Source organism: Balaenoptera borealis (assembly GCF_965194805.1).
Source record: "Balaenoptera borealis genome assembly, chromosome: 11".
Classification (NCBI taxonomy): Eukaryota; Metazoa; Chordata; class Mammalia; order Artiodactyla; family Balaenopteridae; genus Balaenoptera; species Balaenoptera borealis.
In genome coordinates, this window is record NC_138868.1 from 77,153,794 (window position 1) to 77,177,050 (window position 23,257).

Genomic DNA, 23,257 nt, shown 5'->3' on the forward strand with positions numbered 1-23,257 from the left:
AATCATAATTGTTGTTCTAGCAACTTTAAGTCTCTAATTGTTATGTGTGAAGTGCTGATTTTCTTCTTTTCCTTTCTGGTAAAAAGCAGTGTATAAATAATACACTGTATTTTAAACTGTAAAAAGTAGTGATAAGGTCTTTTTTGTGCTTCAAATTGTATTTATTTCTGATATTTACTTGGAAGAAAAAAGATGATGAAAAATATCTTTTTTGAAAGGGGTGTCTGTGAATCAACCATTATTAACTCATTAACTTTCTTTTCCATTAGTAATCCCTAACCTTGTAATTAAAGTAGGTTTTCAAGGCTTAGATTTTAAAATATAAATAAAATGGAACTAACATTCAGGTGGAAGACTCACTAAGAAAAGCTTTCCCTCTTTGGGTACGTCTATATTGAATTATGACCTAACTAGGGGAAAAATGCTCATCTATATTTTTAAGATATTTCCTAAAAGATAGAAATAACCTGAACCTCTAAGTCTATTGGGAGGAACAAGTTGCAAAGAAGCAATTGTTATTTTAAATCATCAACACACTGTACAATTATTTCTCAATTTAGTTGCTTTTGGCCAAGAAGGACACCAGTAACTGACACCTGAAAACTCAGAAGTTACTTGTTTATTATAGGAATTTCTAGTACACATTTGTCAAGTTTTTCCATATTAAGTTTCATGCTAGAATTTTGTATTTTTATGCTTATTGTATCTTTCAGGACAGATAAAGGAATCAAAGGACATTAATGTGCTATACTGGTTATTGTTATAAAAATGGCATTAGACAAAAAAGGTTAAATATTCATGAAAATCCTTATTTCCCTTAGGTTCTGGCTAGCAAAGGATGCTGAGAAAATAAGTCACAGAAGGAGGGAACTATAACACAGTACAGATAATCACAGGAGTTATAAACAAAGGCAGTTGACATTAATAATTAAATGAGAAAAATTCCCTGTGGAGGTTTAGATGAGCTACAGACACAATGTGTAAAATCACTTGCTTAACTGATAATTAGTTATGTTCTACACTAGAAGAGTATATATTGATGTGACTGGTTCTTCTACCCTATTTTTCTAGTCCAATAATTTGTCTAATGTAATAAATATAACTATTATACATTCCCTGTGAGGAAAAATCATACCCATTAGAACCTGATGTTTTTATTATCTGTAAGGGAGCATTCAATATAAGTAAATGTGATAGAGAAAGTTTATCACTTTTCCAAAGTTTCTGTGTTGTGCATTAAATTAATTCTAATGGAAACTTTATTATGGTTGTCAATGTCCAAGTATATATTAATCTGACCTTTGCAATGAAAGTTATTTATCATTTTATTATGAGATTTTTGATTTGGTTTTTGTTTGTTTGCCTTTCTGTTTGTTTATTTTCTTTTCTCTGTATTTGAAAATTGTTATCTGTCTCAACAGGGCATTCTTTAATGAAGAAACGTCAGAGCTGCTAAATACACTGGGACACAGGCGATCCTAGTCACCAAGGATGGCCTCCTCTTGGAAACTTATTCTGTTTCTGTCAGTCACTGGGTGTTTTTCAGGTAAAAAACCCACCTTTCATATCAAATAACAAAAATATGTAAAGGTCTTCATTAACTATATCCTCAGGTGTTCATTTAAATTTATATCAGGATTCATCCTTTCAACAACAACAAAAAAAGAGAAAACAACCCTTAAACCTCTGTTAGCACCACAAAAAGTCATGTATAATAAGGTACTTATAAAAATACCATATAAATGTTAACTAAATAAGTGTACATCCCATCTCATTGACTTTCATTTACAATCTAAACCATCGTTTATATATATATATATATATATATATATATATATATATATATATATATATATATATACCTCTATAAAATATGGGTAGAGACATTTGTGAAAACATGAAAAATAAGTGAATAGTTTCAGAGACAGTGAAAGTTAAATGAACATCCTGGTTTATCATGATTATGGTTACTTATAAAAGAAATAAAGAGTCTTTAAATATTTTATCCTATCTTACATTCTTTCTGTGCAGTATTACCATCTTCCATGATGATCTGGTCTCTCTTTTATCTTCTCAATGTCATTCTCCTCTTGAACTCATAAACTAACGGAGGGGAATGGAGGTAGGTTTGCAAGATGAAATGAAAGATGCTCAGTTAAGATTGAATTTCAAATAAACAACATATAATTACTTTACTTCTAGTATGTTCCATGCAATATGTTATTCTATTTTATCTAAAATTTAAATTTAACTGGCGTCCAGTGTTTTTATATATTAATCTGACAATGCTAGGTGGAGGAAGAGCGATAGATTGTAATATCACTCCAAAGTTTTATTTTCATGTGCTGGCCCAACTTATCTCCCCTAAATAAACAGTCACTTCAAAAGAGGTATTATATAATGGTGTGGAAAGGCAAAAATACTCAGCTTGAGTTGGTATCTGTGATGCCTAGATTTGCAGCTCATAAGGGAATCTAGGTGCTGCTCTTTCCAATGAAACAAGATGCTGAGTCTGGAGGTAAGTTGTTATTCAAATACTATAGACAAAGACAAAAAAAGTCAAAAAACAAAGGACGTTTCTAATTTTTACATGGGATCTGATTTTTAATCATCTGCATTTAATATGAAGCATATATACACATATTAGTGACTTTTAAAACATGAATTTATTTGCTGTAGATAGTTGTTTAAATAAAATTGATTATATACTGAAAGGACCACTTATCAAAGATAGTTATTTTCAAAATCTTTCTCCACTGTTACCTCCTTACTTAATGAATTATTCTAGAAGTACAGCTTTTATTATGCTCTTGTTACTTGGTAATACTTAAATTCAATATTTACTATTTTATTTTATTATTAATTTTTTTCCTGGTTATTTGTCTACAAGTATTACATAACAGAACCTATTTTGTACACTAACTTGATTGCTATTACAGAAAATGTGGGTAATTAAGCCATAGGTCATAAGCACATTTTATATTGTTGATGCTATTTGAACCAACACCGACTGAAGAAATAAGAGAAGACCCAGACTGTATTTCTTCTCTGTTTTATTTATTCATTTTTTAATGGGTGGATTATCTTGGGTGTGTTTAACTAGAAAATATAGAACTCTTACACAACCTTATGTTTAAAAACTGGCTATTCAGAGCAATGAAACTTTGACACCGTTCACAGGAATATACAACCTTATATTAAAAGTGCACTCAAAAGTAAAACAACAATGAGATACCATTATACATAGCAGAATGGCTAAGATCCAGGAAAAAAATGGAAGAAAAAGCAATACCAGTTACTCCTGAGGATGCAGAAAACAAGGAAGTTCATTAATGCTGGTAAGGAGGCAAAATGGTACAGCCACCTGGAAGACTGTTTGGCAGTGTTTACAAAGCTAACTGGTCTTACCATCTAATCAAGCATTTGGCTCCTAGGTATTTACCTAACTGATTTTAAAATTTATGGCACACAAAATACCTACACAAAAAAGTTTATAAGAGCTTTATTAATAATCACCAAAAACTAGAAATAACCAAGATACCCTTCAATAAGTTAATAAACCATAGAAATTCCATATAATGCAATATTACTCAGTGATAAAAATAAATGAACTATCGTCATGCAAACACAGGATGAATACTATATGCATATTGCTAAGTGAAAGAAACCAGTCTGAATAGGTTACATACTGTATGATTTTATATATATGACCTTTTGGAAAGGGAAAAACTATAGAGAGTGCACAGATCAGTGATTGTCAGGGGTTGGGGTCAGGGGATGACTAAATGAGTGAAGGAAGCATAGGCATTCTTCAGCTTGGTGAAACTATTCTGTATGATACTGTAGTGGTGAAAGAATAACATTATGCATTTATCAAAACCAACAGAACTTTACAGCACAGAGTAAACTTTAATGTACATAAATTTAAAAAAATAATAATTTAGGAGGTTAGAGGATCCCTGGATGAAATGCAGAATGTGACAAAGAATCTAACAGTATTACAAATGTATGAAACAACCTCCACTTTAGGGGAGTGTGGGAAAAATGGTACTGACTTAAGAAACTTTGGAAGTGAATCTGTAAAACTAAAGGCAAAAACAAAAACAAACAAAAAACTGTACTTTGACACTGTACTCTAGTTAAGAACTTTATTTCTCTGTGTTAGCAACTCTAAAACTCCTATGCATGGGATTGAACAATTAAGTCAATGCATGGTGGATGGTGGGAACCAATTGTCTCACTGACGGAGTGGGAGGTTACAAATAAGCAAGAGAAGAAGGCTAGAATGATCCATGTGGTAATGGATTAGAGTTGGAGACTTCAATATGAAATCATGTTTAGCTTAATGTAGATACATATAGTTACATATGAAAAGTATTCATAGATATGTATATATACATGGCTAGGTGTACACACATATATTTCTTTTTCTCTGTCATCTGAGAAGACCTAGAAGCAATGTACTGCAGCAGAAACCAGCACACAAAGTGCCACGATCTTGGTTTCTAGTACCATTCTGCAATTAAAAGAATCAGGGCTATTTGGAGAAATGGCTGATTCTAGGACTGGGGCAGGAAATATACTTGATCAGCCTAGAATATCTTGTGCCAGAAAGTGAGGAGGTGCTAAAACAAACAAACCAGTAAACAAAAAACAAAAGTACCAGGAACCGATGTCAAAGGGACACAGGAACCAACTGAAAGAGAAAAACAAATACCGTATGCTAACACATATATATGGAATCTAAGAAAAAAAAAAAAAAAAGTTCATGAAGAACCTAGGAGCAAGACGGGAATAAAGACACAGACCTACTAGAGAATGGACTTGAGGATATGGGGAGGGGGAAGGGTAAGCTGTAACAAAGTTAGAGAGTGGCATGAACAGATATACACTACCAAATGTAAAATAGATAGCTAGTGGGGAGCAGCCACATAGCACAGGGAGATCAGCTCAGTGCTTTGTGACCCCCTAGAGGGGTGGGATAGGGAGGGTGGGAGGGAGGGAGACGCAAGAGGGAAGAGATATGGGGATATATGTATATGTATAACTGATTCACTTTGTTATAAAGCAGAAACTAACACACTATTGTAAAGCAATTATACTCCAATAAAGGTGTTAAAAAAAAAAAAATAGAGTTCCCAGTGGCCCAAACTGGAAAAATTTGAGCAAGAAAATAAAGTATTGAGTTACAACCCAAAAAATAAAATTTAAAAGTCTATATTGATATAAATAAGTGATTGAATAATGAAAAGAATAGACAAATTTCCCATGTAGATGAATTTCAAATAATTTATTTAGATGCTTTGTTTTCAAGGAGGTGGAGTGTAACTCCTCCTTCCTTAAGTGTGGACTGCACATAGTGACGTGTCTCCACAAAGTACAGAATAGAAAAGTGGAATAAAGAAAGTAGCTTTACAGTGGAGGAAAGTGATAAGGACTACATCAACCTAGTGATGAACAAGGTCAACATCAACAGTAATAGCATTTACCCAGGATATAATGTGACGAGAATGGTGCCTCACCTCTGTAGTTTTCCTTCCTAAAGCCTGTGACGCTGTATCAGAAAAATCCCAACTGAGGAGCATTCTATGAAACACCTGGCCAATAATCCTCAATATTTTCAAGGTCATCAAAAACCAGGAATATCGGAGAAACAGTCACAGAAAGAGGAGACTAAGGAGACATAATAAATAAATGTAACGCATTACCCTAGATAGGATCCTGCAACAGAAAAAAAAAAATATTTAAAAACTAAGGAAATCTGAATAAAGTATGTACTTCAGTTAAAAATAAAATGTCAATATTTGTCCATTATTTGTGACAAATGTTCCATATTAATATAAGATATTAATAAAAGGGGAAACTGGTATGGGTTTATGGAAACAAAATGGATTAAGCATAACAGTAGTGAAGGGCATCAAGAGCTGACAGATTCAAATGTTTTTTGGCAATAAAATATATAGAAGTTGGTAAATGATTAAATATTTTGTTTTAGAGGAAATAGCAAGGGTCTCAATTTGCTTATGGAGTAGATGATATTGCCATTTGCTTGGATACTGAATAAAGTAGGGGGTGCAATTCAGAGTGGGGAAATACTGAACTCAATAATGCACATGTTGAGCTTCAGATATCTGTGACACACTCAGATGGAGATGTTTAAAGTGTAAGAAAAATGACTGAGCTAAAAGTAAATTTGGGATTCATCATGGGGTTCATTATTGTATAGATGAATTTGAAGCTCTGGGAAGGAAAATAATCACCCAAGGATTATGTAGGTAATGATGAGTCATAAGGCAAGGAAGAAATTCTGAGAAGCATGAATAAGGGGCAAGAGAAAGTATAGGTTGAAAAGCATGGATGGTGAGTTGGAGGAAATTCTAGGAAAGAGTGATAACAGAACAGGTTCTGAAAAGGAGTGGTCAGCAGGGGCAATGCTGTAGGAAGGTTACGTGAGATTAGTACTAAAAACATTTCCTTTTAATGCTAATGATAATTGCCTTTAACGAAGTAGTGGGAACATCTGTCTTATGATAATGAGCTATGAAATGATTAGCAGAGGAGGAAAATAATACCATTACTATAAATTTTGTTTTCTAAGAAGCTGAGCTGAGGAAGAGAAAGAGAAAAAAAATGACAAATAACTTGGAAAAGAGAAATTCAGGAAGGAGTGAATTACATCTGTACATTTCTGGGTGTGTGTTTTAAGGTTAGAGAAACTACTGTTTATAGAAATATAATCCACATAATAGATTAAATACATGTCAATTGTATATTGTGCTAATTAGCTTTAACTCCATAACAAATCATCCTCAAATTTTTTAGCTTAAACAAAAAATTCAAAAATATTATTTCTCACAATTCTGAAAGGCAGTTTGGTGGTTCTTCTGATTTGGGCAGGTTCAGCTGATCTCTAAAACTTCCCATGAGGGTTGAAAGAATAGGATTGGATGGTGTCATGCGGTCTCACTTGGCTGTGGTTGCGGGTTCCTAGGTACAGCAATAGAAAGGGTAGGTGCCAATTTGCAAGCATGGTTCAAGGCTCTCTGTCATGTTTACTAATGTCTCATTGACAAAAGCAAATCACATAGGCCAAGACCGGATTCAAGGATTGGAAAATTATATTTGACCTCTTAAAGAGAGTAGCTGGAGAAGCATATTGTAAAGAATATGCAATACAGTATTACAAACTATAGGCACTATGCTCTATAGTAGATCTGTAGGAAGTATGCATCTTGCATAATTGAAACTGTGTACCTTTGACTAATACTCCCTCCTTCCCCCCTCTCTCCAGCCCCTGGCAACCACCATTCTACTCTGCTTTTATGAGTTTGGTTATTTTAGCTTCCTCATATAAGTGGTATCCCTTAGAAATTTGCTAAGAGGGTAAATCTTATTTATTTTAAATACTCTTACCACTAAATAATAATAATAGTAATTAATAACAATAATAATAATATAATGTCAAGAAGGCAGACGATAACTCTTGGAGGTGTTGGATATGTTTATGGCATAGATTGTAGTGATGGTTTCATGGGTATATACTTATTGCAAACTCATCAAGTTATATACACTAAATATGTACAGCTTATTATAATCATACCTCAGTAAAGTGATTTAAAGGTGTGCATAAAGCAATAAAAATAGCCATGCTCAGTTTTGAGTTCTACCACATGTTTATTGATATCTATAAATGTTTTACATGCAAATAATAACAATCCTATTTTAGTTAACAATAAAGAAAATGGCATTTCTTTGTATCTTTATTTCAGAAACAGTGACAGTGAGAGCACTGTGATCTAATAACCTCATTAGCTGAGCTTAAAAAAGCTTTAAAAATCAGTCAAACTATTTTTATCAATATGAAATTAATTAAGTTCAATAAAATTTAAGCTTTTCATGATAGAATGTGTGAAATCATTTGGGGAAGGAATCATAATTACTAAAGCCTAGTTATGAATGTATATGTGACAAGAAACATCAACATTTCAACCTCTACTGTGCCAAAATCCATGTTATTATATTCTTTAAAAGTGATTCTTCAAGGATATATTATCCTCCAAATATGTGAAGAGATAATGATTGGGAGGAGACAATAAGGTTCAGGATTTATAAGCAACTTGACTGGCATTTCAAGGTTCTTTGTGAATTGCTTTTCATTCAGTCTCCATGTTGAAATAAATAAATAATAACAACAACAAAAGCTAAAGGGTTTAAATTTTTCTGCTCTGCTCTACAGAATACCCTATTCAATGGATTTATTACTCATTATACTCCTTTTGAAATATGGCTAGTTTCTTTTTAAATGTTTAACAATGGGTGAAATCTATTACAATGATATTTATTACAAATAGATTTCTTTCTGTGAAATGTAGTAGAATAGCCTTATAGGACACTGTCATATACAAATATTAATTTTAATATGTATTATTAGAATAGCTAGAAAGCAGCTATTATTAGACTCATTAAAACACACCCTTTTGTTTGAAGATTTTTGAAAGTGTTCTTTTTGCACTCCCCAGTACCAGCCTATATTTGTCAACATCACAATTCTATTTATATATTTCTATCAAAGTTATAACTTAAAATAATATTTAATTAGATTAATTAAAGCTAGTTGTATTTATATCTCTTCTAAAATGAAAAAATATGTTTCTCTAACTGCATTTATAAATCTTAAAATTAAAAATAATTTGGAGATTGTGAGGTCCAGTTCCTTGTACTTGGGCAAGTAAAATACTGTTTGTTCTCAATAGGGATGAGGCTCAGGGAGGTTCTGTCATATACCCAACATCATATAGATGGTAACTAGTGTAAGAATAATGAGAAAGCTGCCTCCTACAGCAATTATTTCAACATAGCAGGTGACATGAAGGGGAGACAAAAGAGGAAATCCAGTTGCTCAGAGCTACACTGACCTCCTTCCTACATAAGTACGTCTAGTTACTTTCCTTGGGTTACTTTCAGATGCTTTCAATATAAGCTGTATTGCTTCAAAAACAAGCCCACAAATAAGGCATTTTTTCTCTACTTTGACCCCATTCTCCTCCACTGGGTTAAATCCATTTTATTGGAAAGGTGACAGCCTGTTCCTTCTGCCAAGAGGATGATATACTATTAAACAGAGAATGTCTGTCATTGATAAGCTTATACAAATACTATCCTTCTTCTTACTGGCAGTGTGGTAAATAGCACAGAACTTTGTCACTGTCAGCTAGTGCTGCCTAATAACTTTAAAAGGAGATGAAAACAAAAGTGTTACTGAAAACAGGTGCCTGATAATATTAAGTCTGACTGGGCTACTGAAGATGAGAAAGAGAAATGGATTATGGCTCCTCTGTGATCATTTTGAAATTATGCATGTGCACATTGTATTGGTCCCCCAGGAAGTCATGATGATAATGGAGCCTACCTCAGTTCAGGAAACCAAGTTGACTCTTATCAGCTGTGCACTGGTGGTATTAGACATGTAATTAATCAGAATACAATTTAATTTATCCTTGTGAGCAAGGTGGAGGGCAGCAGGGGGAGGGGGGTGCGTCATCTGAATTTAGAGAGTTTCATTTGTTATTTTTATCTTAAAGGCAAAGGAAATGTTAAAAAGTATCTGAAATTGTAAGCACTTCCTGGAGTGATATAAAATTAAACTATCAACTAAAGAAAGCATTCTAGAGAATTGAGGGTAAATATGTGTTCTCAGTGTTTTGAAGATTAAAGAGAGAATTAACTAATTTATTAAGTCATCTAAATGTTATTTATCTTACATAAAAAAATATTAAAAATATGTTTCCCCTTGAGCTTGGTTAAGGCGTAAGCACTATACATCAAAGTATGTTGTAATCTAGAAAGTGCCATGAAAGTTATCCCATGCTTTTTACACTGGACTGGCATTATTATTTTCAATGATGACAAATATTTGTTGATAAAAAATTAATCATGTACTACATTGGTTCTCTTTGTTATTTTAAAATAATGCTTAAAGAATTTGTATTGTATCAAGTGCCCACAAGGAAATGTAAATGAATGTTCATAGTATCATTCTTTAAACAGAGATACATTTCTACCACAGTAATACTACTGTGAAATATATTTATTTATGGCAGAGATTGTCTTACTGCTTAGTATGAGCTTCTGGGGAGCTGCCCCCATGCATTAGCTTGAGCCATTGTCAGCAAGAAAACAGTTACTTTTTTGTAACTCTTTGGTTCAAATACAAGTCAATTCTGTCTGTAAAATGGAGAGACAGTTACATACCCTGAGCACCAAGGAAAGCTGGACACAGTTGAGATGCAGAACAAATGCAAGGAAAAATTTCTCCTCTCCTTGACTTTAAATAAATTGTATAGGTTTATCAGGACACAAATTCTGTAAATATACCATGTGTAAAATAAACCCTATATAATTAGTTGTGAGAATGGAAAAGGGTTAAGTGTTGTATAATTTTATGTTTATTTTAGCTCTTTGGGAACATCTTATTTTGCTAACCATTAATCAAGTTAACTACAGATTTCTTGAAATTTAGTCATCAACTTCTATATTTGGTAATATTTATTGATATAGATGTCAACACAATAAATTTTTCTTTCTAGCATTTGAAAAAAATGCTTTCCATTCTTATTCTTAGTGTTGCTTTAACACTGAAATTTGTCAGATAACTTAATTATTCCTAATGATCTATTTATGATGCTGGCTATGCTTGAAGCATGACCTTAACTGACTGTGGATTTAGAGTATGGTGGAACCATCCAAATGGTGACAATCAGGGATAAATTTGGTTTTAAGTGATGACTTTTCCTTTTTAGTACTTGCATATTTTGCAATTATTATTTTTACATGTTTAAATAAAAAATTATAAGGCCATCTGCTCTATAAAAACAGAGGTGATACCTATTTTATTTGATGTTTCATACACAAGTTCTAGCATAATATTTTCTGTAAGTACAGGTACCTATTTTTAAGTGAATTAAAGGAAACAATTAATTGTTTGATTTATTTCTTCTGTTAAGAAGGGCATAAGCTATGCTTCTGGTTATAGCACTTTCTGGTTAGAAATCATCCAAAAGGGATGAATGATTTTGTATTCTCTAACCTGATCGTTCTGATGTGTGTGTTTTTTAATTGAAGTATAGTTGATTTAAAACATTATATTAGTTTCAGTTGTACAATACAGTGAATCCATATTTTTATAGGTTATACTCCATTTACAGTTATTACCAAATAATGGCTATATTCTACTATGCTGTACAATATATCATTGTTGCTTATCAATTTTATACATAGTAGTTTGTGTCTCTTAATCTCATACCCCTATCTCGCCCATCCTCCTTTCCCTCTCCCTACTGGTAACTATTAGTTCATTCTCTATATCTGTGCATCTGTTTCTGTTTTTTTATATATACTCATTTGTTTTATTTTTTAGATTCCACATATAAGTGATAAGATACAGTATTTGTCTTTCTCTGTCTGACCTATTTCACTAAGCATAATACTCTCTAGGTCCATCCATATTACTGCAAATGGCAGAATGCCATTCAGTTTTTATGTCTGAGTAATATTCCATTTTATGTATATACCACATCTTCTTTATCCATTCATCTATTGATGGGCACTTAGGTTATTTCAATGTCTTGGTTACTATAAATAATGTTTCTATGAACATTGAGGTACATATATTTTTATTTTTTGCATATATCTTTTTGAATTAGTGTTTTTGTTTTCTTCAGATATATACCCAGGAGTGGAACTTCTGGATCATATGGTAGTTTTACTTTTAGTATTTTGAGGAACTTCCCAGAGTGTTTTCCACAGTGGCTACACCAATTTACATTCCCACCAGCAGTGTCCCTTTTTTCCACATCCTCACCAACATTTGCTATTGATGTTTGCCATTCTGGTAAGTGTGAGGTGATGTCTCATTGTAGTTTTGATTTGTATTTCTCTGATGATTAGCACTGTTGAGCATCTTTTCATATGCCTGTTAGTCATCTGCATGTCTTCATTGGAAAAATGTCTATTCAAATCTTCTGACCATTTTTAATCAGGTTGTTTATTTTTTCAATATTGAGTTGTATAAGCTGTTTATATATTTTGAATATTAACTCCTTATTTGTCTTATCATTTGCAAATATTTTCTCTCATTCAATAGGTTGTCTTTTTTTTTTTTTTTTTGATGGTTTCCCTTGCTGTGCAAAATCTTTTAAGTTTAATTACGTCCCACTTGTTTATTTTTGCTTTTATTTCTTTTGCCTTAAGAGACAGATCCCAAGAAATATCACTATGATTTATGTCAAAGGATGTTCTACCTATTTTCTCTTCTAAAAGTTCTATGGTTTCAGGTCTTACAGTTAGGTCTTTAACCCATTTTGAGTTTATTTTTGTATATGATGTGAGGAAATGTTTTAATCTCATTATTTAACATGAAGCTGTCCAGTTTTCCCAGCATCCCTTATTTAAGAGTCTATCTTTTCTCCATTGCATATTCTTGCCTCCTTTGTCATCGATTATTTGACCATAAGTGTGTGGGTTTATTTCAGGGCTCTCTATACTATTCTATTGATCTATGTGTCTATATTTGAGACAGTACTATGCTGTTTTGATTATTGTAGCTTTGTAGTACATGCGGGGACTAAGCAACATGTTATTAAAAAATCAATGGGTCAATGAAGAAGTCAAAGAAGAAATCAGAAAATACCTGGAGACAATGAAAATGGAAACACAACTTTCCAAAGTCTTTGGCATGCAACAAAAACATATGGGAACTTCTAATAAGGAAGTTTATAGCAGTATAGGCCTACATCAAGAAACAAGAAAAATCTCAAATAAACAACCTAACACATCACCTAAAGGAATTAGAAAAACAAGCCCAAAGCCCAAAGTCAGCAGAAGGAAGGGAATAATAAAGATAAGAAAGGAAATAAATAGAGACCAAAAAACAACAGAAAAGATTAATGAAACCAAGTACTGGTTTTTTGAAAAGATAAACATAATTGACAAAAGTTTAGCCAGGTTCATCAAGAATAAAAGACAAAGGACACAAGTAAACAAAATAAGAAATGAAAGAGGAGAAATAACAACTGATACTGCAGAGATACAAAAAAATCAGAAGAGAACACTATGAACAGTTATACGCCAACAAATTGGAAAACCTAGAAAAAATGGACAAAGTTCTAGAAACATGCAACCTGCCAAGACTGAATCAGGAAAAAATAGACATTCTTAACAGACTAATCATTAATAGTGAAATTGAATTTGTAATTAAAACAAAACAAAACAAAAAACCTCCCTGCAAACAAAAGTTCTGATATTTTTTCAATACCAAGAACTATGCTGAGCCTTGTTTGGACACTCTGAAGTCTTGAGTTAAAGAAGTAGCAATTATCTTAGGTTAGTTTAGGGGACTGTGAAAATAGCCAGTAAAAATTTGAAAGAAATAAAGAGGAAAAAAAAAAAAGAAATGAAAAAATAAAGCAAAGAAAAATAAATTAGGTAAAATTTTTAAATTATCAGTGCATTTGATCAGCCTGCTCTGGCCTCATGTCACCCATTTCTGCTCAGCACATATTCTGGCAGATTTTGCTTCAAGAGGTTCTAAAGTTCCCCAAGAGGACACTTGGCTTATATACTCTTTACTTGCTCTTTTATGGTGATTCAGAGAGATGTACTAGCTGATAATATCTTTGCTGACATAGAGCTGTCTTTGTTTAATGCCTAAATTGAGGAAGAGCTATTTCAAATTGGGCCCTGGATCCATATTTGTTTCAGTATAACTCTGAAGATAGTAACTGTTTTTTTTTAAAAATAGGATTCAGTAGAACTTTTGGTGCAGCATTGTTTTATTTATGGTTTGGTCTGTCTTATAAAAAATATCATAGCTGTGGATAAAAAGCTCCAAGTGAGCATGGCATATATAATGTGTCAAAGATGTTGTGTATTGGGGATAGAGATTACAGAGATAATGGAATTTAAAAAAATAATCTCATTCTCAGTTCCAGTGGCCTAATAAATTCCAAATATCTTTCCGTCCAATTTATTTGTTTGTTAATTTAACAAATACTAATTCAGTGTCTACTATATATTGCTCTGTTCATCAAGGATATAGCAGTGAACAAGACAGACAGAATTTGTGTCCTTAAGGAACTCACTTTCTAGGAGAGAAGAGAGACAACTTAGCAAGAAATGAAATAACACAAGACCTAAAAAGGATAATTCTTATAAAGAAATTAAGTGGAGTAAAGGGATAGTAAGTGATGTGTATGGAGATGGGGTAGCAAGATGTTACTTTACGCAGGATGATCAAGAAAGGTCACTCTGAGTAGGTCTTCAAGGAAAGACCTAATAAAAGTGGAAAAGGAAACCAGGTGAATATCTGGGAGAAAGTGTTTCAGCCACAGTGTCAAGTCATCAAGGGGAAACAGACTTACTGTGTTTGAAAAAGAACCAATACAGAAGAAGAGAGGAAACCAATATGGATGAAGAGAGTATATGACAAGAAAAGTGATAAGGGAAAATAGAGAGGCAATGACCAGATCATATTTTAAGCAGAGAGATGTAACTTGATAACATGTTAAAAGATTGTGCTAGGTTCTTTACAAAAAATAGATTTTAGAGCTTGGGAAAGAATGTAGGCAGGGAGAATAGGTAAGTTACTACTGCAAAAGTCTGGAAGAAAGAAGACAGCAATGAGGATTTAGACCTTCAAGTATTCAATGGCTATTTATTGATTTCATTAGAAGTCAGCAGTGGTATGTGCTTACCAAAAAGGAGTTAGCATGATCTTCAGCTGTATTAACAATGTCTAGAATAAGGGAGAGGTTAGATCTACTTTGTATCTATTTGCTAAAAATGACTGTAGTATTATGTTCAGTTCTAGGCTAGATCATATTTTGGGAACATGGGTAAACAAGAATGTGTTCAGTGGAGGGAAAACAAGTGATGAGGAAAAATTTGAAACCATATTATAATAGAAAAGATAAAAGAAATTAAAGGAATGAGAACTAAATTAAACATTCAGCTAATGTTTAAGTAATTTTTGACCAGATTCAGGGGAAACTTCCTTCTTTTTGCAAGGTCTTCCCTGAATTAATTAATGGATACTTTTGTAAGCTAATGAGTAAAATATTCAGAACTCCAATATACAAATTTCTTAGGAGAGGCAGGCAAAAGTTTTTTTGTAGTTGAACTCTGAGTATAGACCCTGGTCTATATTACAGAATGATTTACAGAATCTGGTCATGATTTACATAATGATTTGACCTGCCTCTATTATATCCAGATTAACAGTAATGACTTTCAATTGCAGATTATCTTCTGTATTTGGTATGTTGAGAGCTGGACTTTGTATATTGTCTAGTAAACAAGTATAATTGTTCATGGCATAAAACAAGATGCAAAGACTGAAAAAAATAACCTTTGTTTCCCTTAATGTATCATATATAAATATCATTTTCAGTATCCTGATATCTTGGTGAGATGCATCAGCTTATTATTTCCCATAGCAAGAAAGAATTGTCATATGACAAATAAGCCAGAAACTCAGCTCAAAAGACAGATTTTTTTAAAGGTCTAACTAACAACTGTTATCTTTAAGTAGCTAAAAGTTTGTTATATATAAGCAGCTTACACTTATTCTAAAGAAATCCAAAGGGACAAATTAGTCAAAGTACAGTAAAATGAGAGGTACAATTAATTTGTCTAAAAAGAAGATCATCCTAAGCAACCAGTGTCCACCTGTGGTAGAATCGACTGTATCTCAAAAGTCTGTCAGTTCTCAGGCATGAGCTGAATGATTATTATATAAAGATAATTTTAGCATCAAAGGGCTTGCTCGATCAGATGATATCAATTTTTCCTCTAATCCTTAAATCTATGATTCTGAAAGTTGGACTTTAAGGAATAGTTACAAGTTTTTAATTTTATTTTATCATGTTTTTAATAACAGAGGATGTTTAATAATAGAGGAATACCAAACGAGAGAATGGTGAATAGTTATAGGTAGAAGAGCTGGGGATGGAAAGAATAGGTTGGAGGTTAGAAACAATATATGGATACATCCAGTGGAGTTGACACTTACTGGACATAAGGGATAAAAGAGGAGAAAATAAAAGATCCTCCAGTCTGCTATTTTGAGCCAGCATGTGGGAGAAGAGTGGAGCCAATAATAGAAATAAAGACCAAAAAAGAGATTAGTTTGAAATTAAAGATGGCAAACTATGATGGAATATTGAATTTAAGAAACAAACAGTTGTTATTGTCAAATAAATGCAATGAATTGGGGAAAAATAATGCAATAGAATCTCATTATGTAGCATAAATTGGCAAGAACCTAATCTGTTTCGGATTCCACCCCAGGAGATTTACTTTTTTAGAGCAATAAAATAGGCCTGATTATAAAAATGGTCTTTTCATGAATTCAAGTGATTCCATTCTATGAAGCTATTCTGTTTGGTCAGAACCTTGTTTTAAATAAAGTTTCCTATAAGTTTTCAGAATGATTCCCTCCAGAATGCAAAATAGTGCATTCGGGGGGAAATAGACTAGAATTAGGAGGGCCGTGTACTAATTCAAACTTTGCCACAAATTGTGAATTTCCTCATTTTTTTCTTTGTGACACAGCGTCTTAGGCTATATTATCTTAAATCTTCTATATTCTAATATTGTTTTCCAATCATCTCAGAACTTTTACTACAGCCTCAAAGTTGAGAATAGACATTGTGTCCCAATATTTGAAAGAAATGTTGCTAGACACATGAGTGTGTTATTTACTAGAAGATGCCAAATACAGTTCTGCCTAAACAATCAGACACTAAGAAATTTAAGGAAAGTTAAAAGAAGTTAGGGGCTTCCCTGGTGGTGCAGTGGTTGAGAATCTGCCTGCCAATGCAGGGGACACGGGTTCGAGCCCTGGTCTGGGAAGATCTCATATGCCGCGGAGCAACTGGGCCCGTGAGTCACAACTACTGAGCCTGCGCGTCTGGAGCCTGTGCTCTGCAACAATAGAGACCACAATAGTGAGAGGCCTGCGCACCGCGATGAAGAGTGGCCCCCGCTCGCCACAACTAGAGAAAGCCCTCACACGGAAACGAAGACCCAACACAGCCAAAAACAAATAAATAATTAAAAAATTTAAAAAAAGTTAAAAAAATCATCAGGCTATGTAAAGGTGACAGAAGTGGAGTGAATTTTCTCTTCCCATCACTAAGGGGAAAGAAAGAAGATATTTTCCTCAAGCCAAGAGAGAAGGCTCCAGGGGAACTCTTTGTGGCAATGAGAGTGTCTGCAATAGAAGAGACCTGTCTCTCACTCCAGCACTAAATACTTGCTAAGCTACAAAAACTCAGATGTCCCTTACAAAGAGAGGGATGGAGCAGAACATGCTAGAAAAATCTTCGGAAAGCCTGAGGTGCTTTCCCTAGACTTTGAAGGTGGGTGATATGGTAGTCAGAGTATAGAAACTAACTCCTGTTGCTTAAGGTCAGGAAGCTGGTAAGAGTTACCCTTGAAGGCTGAATGAGATGAAAAGGTCACAGAGGATGCACTAAGTACTAGCATTTGGAAGGGCAAAAGTTCGTGAACTTCCTGTGGGACAGAAGTTGATCCTGATGAGGTGGCTCGGCTTGACCCATCTCAATGGATTCTAGTCAATGCCATGTGACAGGAGATGAACTAAGAAAAAGAAAAAGAGGTAGCCTCCTAGAGGCTAGAACTTGGAGGGTGGCATCAGCACAGGACATCAGTCAAAAGGTAGATTGTCATATCCAGGAACTGGGCAGCATGATGGGTTATAAGAGACCTCTAAAGAACCATCATGTGTAAGCCACCAGAGAATCAGCATTTTGTCATCTGACATTCAGATAGCCTTGGTGGCAGTATCACAACAGTGCCAGTCAACTGACATTTTTGGCCTTGATCTTTCCAACAACGTCTGAAAGATTCATCAAGAGAAAGGATGACAGGAAAAGAACTCCACTTTGGCCCTACCTCAGGTCTCCTTTTCACAGGGCAAACCTAATCTGGGGAGAAGAGGGATGACAGATTGAAGTTTGGGTTGGCAGGGCTGGGTATATTAGTATACTAAAAATTAGTCACAATTACCAAAGCATACCTTGTTTTAATACCTTAAAATATATTGAAAGCTGATGACTCATTGAGAATGTCATCTAGGGCAGCAGAAGGAAAATCTGTCAGTGATTGGAGAAAAATAAAACTTTTCATTTTCAATCATGAACTCATTCTGTATCACTGGATATTCTCTCCTTATTGACAAATAAACCTGCTGGTAGCCTTTCATTGGTATTATTCTTCCAGTAAAAAAGCATTAAATGCTACTTTGGATCAGGCAATATCCTGGATGCTGTGGATAAACCAGAGGAAAAAACATCCTACACATTCTTTTTTCACTAGGGTTACAGACATTTGGACTGATGAACAAATCAGGAACTACACTGAGGGAGGAAAAATGTCCAGGAGTCTCTATGGTATAAAACATTCCTAATATTAATCATAGTTGCATTAGAGATCTTCTGGAGACCCTCTCCTGGCACATTTATTAATTCACACCAAAAAACTTCAGGAAAAGACAGGGCTTAAGTGGACGGTGAGGTGTTGACTGTATTTGAATGAGTGGAAGGAAAAGTATATTAAAGCAGAGAGAAAGGTACTAGCATTTTGCACAGAGAGCCCTAGCTCTCCCTGCTTTTATCCTTCGGTACACAATCCGCCTCCATTCCCCCCAGACACTCATATTCCACAGCCGTATGCTCTAAATGGACTCTTCACAGTTAGGAAAATAAATTGAGAGTGTATGACTTGCGTATCTACAAATGATTAATCTTAATGTTTAGAGAAAGCATGGAATTGAGAACAAATAGATGTTTTTACTAGATTAATGTGCAGAAGTTATGAACTGTTATTCATGCTTGTATGCTTGGCAGATATTTTCTTTAAAATGAAGTAAGTAGGGAGACCTTCAAGATGGCGGAAGAGTAAGACGTGAAGATCAAATTCCTCCCCACAAATGCATCAGAAATACATCTACATGTGGAGCAATTCCTACAGACACCTACTGAACGCTGGCAGAAGAACTCAGACCTCCCAAAAGGCAAGAAACTCCCCACATACCTGGGTAGAGCAAAAGAAAAAAAAAAAAAAACAGAGACAAAAGAATAGGGACGGGACCTGCACCAGTGGGAGGGAGCTGTGAAGGAGGAAAGGTTTCCACACACTAGGAAGCCCCTTCACTGGCGGAGACAGGGGGTGGTGGTGGGGGAGAGGCTTCGGAGCCACAGAGGAGAGCACAGCCACAAGGGTGCAGAGGGCAAAGCGGAGAGATTCCGGCACAGATGATCGGAGCCGACCAGCACTCACCAGCCCGAGAGGCTTGTCTGCTCACCCGCTGGGGCGGGTGGAGGCTGGGAGCTGAGGCTCTGGCTTTGGAGGTCAGATCCCAGGGAGAGGACTGGGGTTGCCTGCATGAACACAGCCTGAAGGGGGCTAGTGCGCCACAGCGAGCCAGGACTGTGTCCAGGAAAAGGTCTGGAACTGCAGAACAGGCAAGAGACTTTTTCTTGCCTCTTTGTTTTGCGGTGCTCAAGGAGAGGAGATTGAGTGCCGCCTAAACGAGTTCCAAAGATGGGCGCAAGCCGCGGCTATCAGCGCGGACCCCAGAGACGGGCATGAGATGCTAAGGCTGCTGCTGCAGCCACCAAGAAGCTTGTGTGCAAGCACAGGTCACTATCCACACCTCCCCACCCAGGAGCCTGTGCAGCCCACCACTGCCAGGGTCCCGTGATCCAGGGACAACTTCCCAGGGAGAACACACGGCGTGCCTCAGGCTGTTGCAACGTCACGCCGGCCTCTGTCACCACAGGCTCGCTCCACATCCGTACCCCTCCTTCCCCCCAGCCTGAGTGAGCCAGAGCCCCTGAATCAGCTGCTCCTTTAACCCCATCCTGTCTGAGCAAAGAACAGATGTCCTCAGGCGACCTATATGCAGAGGCAGGGCCAAATCCAAAGCTGAACCCCAGGAGCTGTGCGAACAAAGAAGAGAAAGGGAAACCTCTCCCAGCAACCTCAGGAGCAGCGGATTAAATCTCCACAATCAATTTGATGCACCCTGAATCTCGGGAATACCTGAAGAGACAACGGGTCATCCCAAATTGAGGCAGTTGACTTTGAGAGCAACGATATATATATATTTCTCCTTTTCTCTTTTTGTGAGTGTATGTGTATGCTTCTGTGTGTGATTTTTTCTGTATAGCTTTGCTTTTACCATTTGTTCTAGGGTTCTGTCTGTACTTTTTTATTGTTTTTTAGTATAGTTTTTAGCGCTTGTTATCATTGGTGGATTTGTTTTTTGGTTTGGTTGCTCTCTTCTTTCTTTCTTTTTTTTAGAATTACTTTTTAATTTTTTAAAAATTTTTAATAATTATTTTTTTATTTTAATAAGTTTATTCTATCTTTCTTTCTCTCTTTCCTTCTTTCTTTCTCTTTCTTTTTTTCTCCATTTTTTTCTGAGCCGTGTGGATGACAGAGTCTTGGTGCTCCGGCTGGGTGTCAGGCCTGTGCCTCTGAGGTGGGAGAGCCAAGTTCAGGACATTGGTGCACCAGAGACATCCCAGCTCCACGTAATATCAAATGGCAAAAGCGTCCCAAAGATCTCCATCTCAATGCCAAGACCATGCTCCACTCAACGACCAGCAAGCTAAGGTGCAGGATACCCTATGCCAAACAACTAGCAGGACAGGAACAGAACCCCACCCACTAGGAGAAAGGCACCTAAAATCATAATAAGGTCACAGACACCCAAAAAAACACCACAGGACACGGACCTGCCCACCAGAAAGACAAGATCCGCCTACTCCACCAGAACACAGGCAATAGTCCCTTCCAGCAGGAAACCTACAAAACCCACTGAACCAACCTTCCTCACTGGGGGCAGACACCAAAAACAATGGGAACTATGAACCTGCAGCCTGCAAAAAGGACACCCCAAACACAGTAAGTTAAACAAAATGAGAAGACAGAGAACCACACAGCAGATGAAAGAGCAAGGTAAAAACCCACCAGACCAAACAAATGAAGAGGAAATAGGCAGTCTACCTGAAAAAGAATTCAGAGTAATGATAGTAAAGATGATTTAAATCTTGGAAATAGAATGGAGAAACTACAAGAAACGTATAACAAGGACCTAGAAGAACTAAAGAGGAACCAAGCAACGATGAAAAACACAATAAATGAAATTAAAAATTCTCTAGCAGGAATCAATAGTGGAATAACTGAGGGAGAAGAATGGATAAGTGACCTGGAAGATAAAATAGTGGAAATAACTACTGCAGAGCAGAATAAAAAAAAAGAATGAAAAGAACAGAGGACAGTCTCAGAGACCTCTGGGAAAACATTAAATGCACCAATATTCGAATTATAGAGGTCCCAGAAGAAGAAGAGAAAAAGAAAGGGACTGAGAAAATATTTGAAGAGATTAGTTGAAAACTTCCCTAATATGGGAAAGGAAATAGTTAATCAAGTCCAGGAAGTACAGAGAGTCCCATACAGGATAAATCCAAGGAGAAACATGCCAAGACATATATTAATCAAACTATCAAAAATTAAATACAAAGAAAAAATATTAAAAGCAGCAAGGGAAAAACTACAGATAACATAAAAGGGAATCCCCATAAGGTTAATAGCTGATCTATCAGCAGAAACTCTGCAAGCCAGAAGGGAGTGGCAGGACATACTTAAAGTGGTGAAAAGGAAAAACCTACAACCAAGATTACTCTCCCCAGCAAGGAACTCATTCAGATTCAATACAGAAATTAAAACCTTTACAGACAAGCAAAAGCTAAGAGAATTCAGCACCACCAAACCAGCTTTACAACAAATGCTAAAGGAACTTCTCTAGGCAGGAAACACAAGAGGAAGAAAAGACCTACAATAACAAACCCAAAACAATTAAGAAAATGGTAATAGGAACATACATATCGATAATTACCTTAAATGTAAATGGATTAAATGCTCCAACCAAAAGATATAGACTGGCTGAATGGATACAAAAACAAGACTGATATATATGCTGTCTACAGGAGACCCACTTCAGACCTAGGGACACATACAGACTGAAAGTGAGGGGATGGAAAAAGATATTCTATGCAAATGGAAATCAAAAGAAAACTGGAGTAGCAATTCTCATATCAGACAAAATAGACTTTAAAACAAAGACTATTACAAGAGACAAAGAAGGACACTACATAATAATCAAGGGATCAATCCAAGAAGAATATATAACAATTGTAAATATTTATGCACCCAACATAGGAGCACCTCAATACATAAGTCAAATGCTAACAGCCATAAAAGGGGAAATTGACAGTAACACAATCATAGTAGGGGACTATTTTACTCCACTTTCATCAGTGGTCTGATCACCCAAAATTTCCTATATTGATATTCATTTTGGTCTTAAGTTTATAGATTCCACAGAAGGTGATAAGTATCTTTTACCTCTTCCTCTGTTAGAAAATTAGGTTAATAATGGATTTCTTGATTGAGAGCAACACAACTGACTAAAACGTACATGGAGAGAATAATCAATAAACAGGCTTTCTAGGAAATAAATAAATAAATAAATAAGGAAACACAAGCTTTAAATGATATATTAAACATGATGGACTTACTTGATATATATAGGACATTCCATCCAAAAACAACAGAATACACTTTCTTCTCAAGTGCTCATGGAACATTCTCCAGGATAGATCAAATCTTGGGTCACAAATCAAGCCTTGGGAAATTTAAGGAGACTGATCATATCAAGTATCTTTTCTGACCACAACGCTATGAGACTAGATATCAATTACAGGAAAAAATCTGTAAAAAATACAAACACATGGAGGCTAAACAATACACTACTTAATAACAAAGAGATCACTGAAGAAATCAAAGAGGAAATCAAAAAATACCTAGAAACAAATGACAATGAAAACATAATGACCGAAAACCTATGGGATGCAGCAAAAGCAGTTCTAAGAGGGAAGTTTATAGCAATACATTCCTACCATAAGAAACAAGAAACATTTCAAATAACAATTTAACCTTACACCTAAAGCAATTAGAGAATGAAGAACAACAACAACAAAAAAAAACCAAAGTTAGCAGAAGGAAAGGAATCATAAAGATCAGATCAGAAATAAATGAAAAAGAAATGAAGGAAACAATAGCAAAGATCAATAAAACTAAAAGCTGATTCTTTGAGAAGATAAACAAA

General features: G+C 35.2%; 1 protein-coding gene across 1 annotated transcript in view; it reads left to right on the forward strand.

Annotated features, from left to right (window-relative positions):
• CNTN5 (contactin 5) overlaps positions 1–23,257 on the forward strand; it is a 1,371,764-nt gene that overhangs the window by 571,410 nt on the left and 777,097 nt on the right. Inside the window, exon 3 of the mRNA XM_082339878.1 lies at positions 1,422–1,546. Within this exon, the coding sequence (XP_082196004.1) occupies positions 1,492–1,546 (55 nt within the window). The 5' untranslated portion in view covers positions 1,422–1,491. The remainder of the gene's footprint in view (positions 1–1,421; positions 1,547–23,257) is intronic.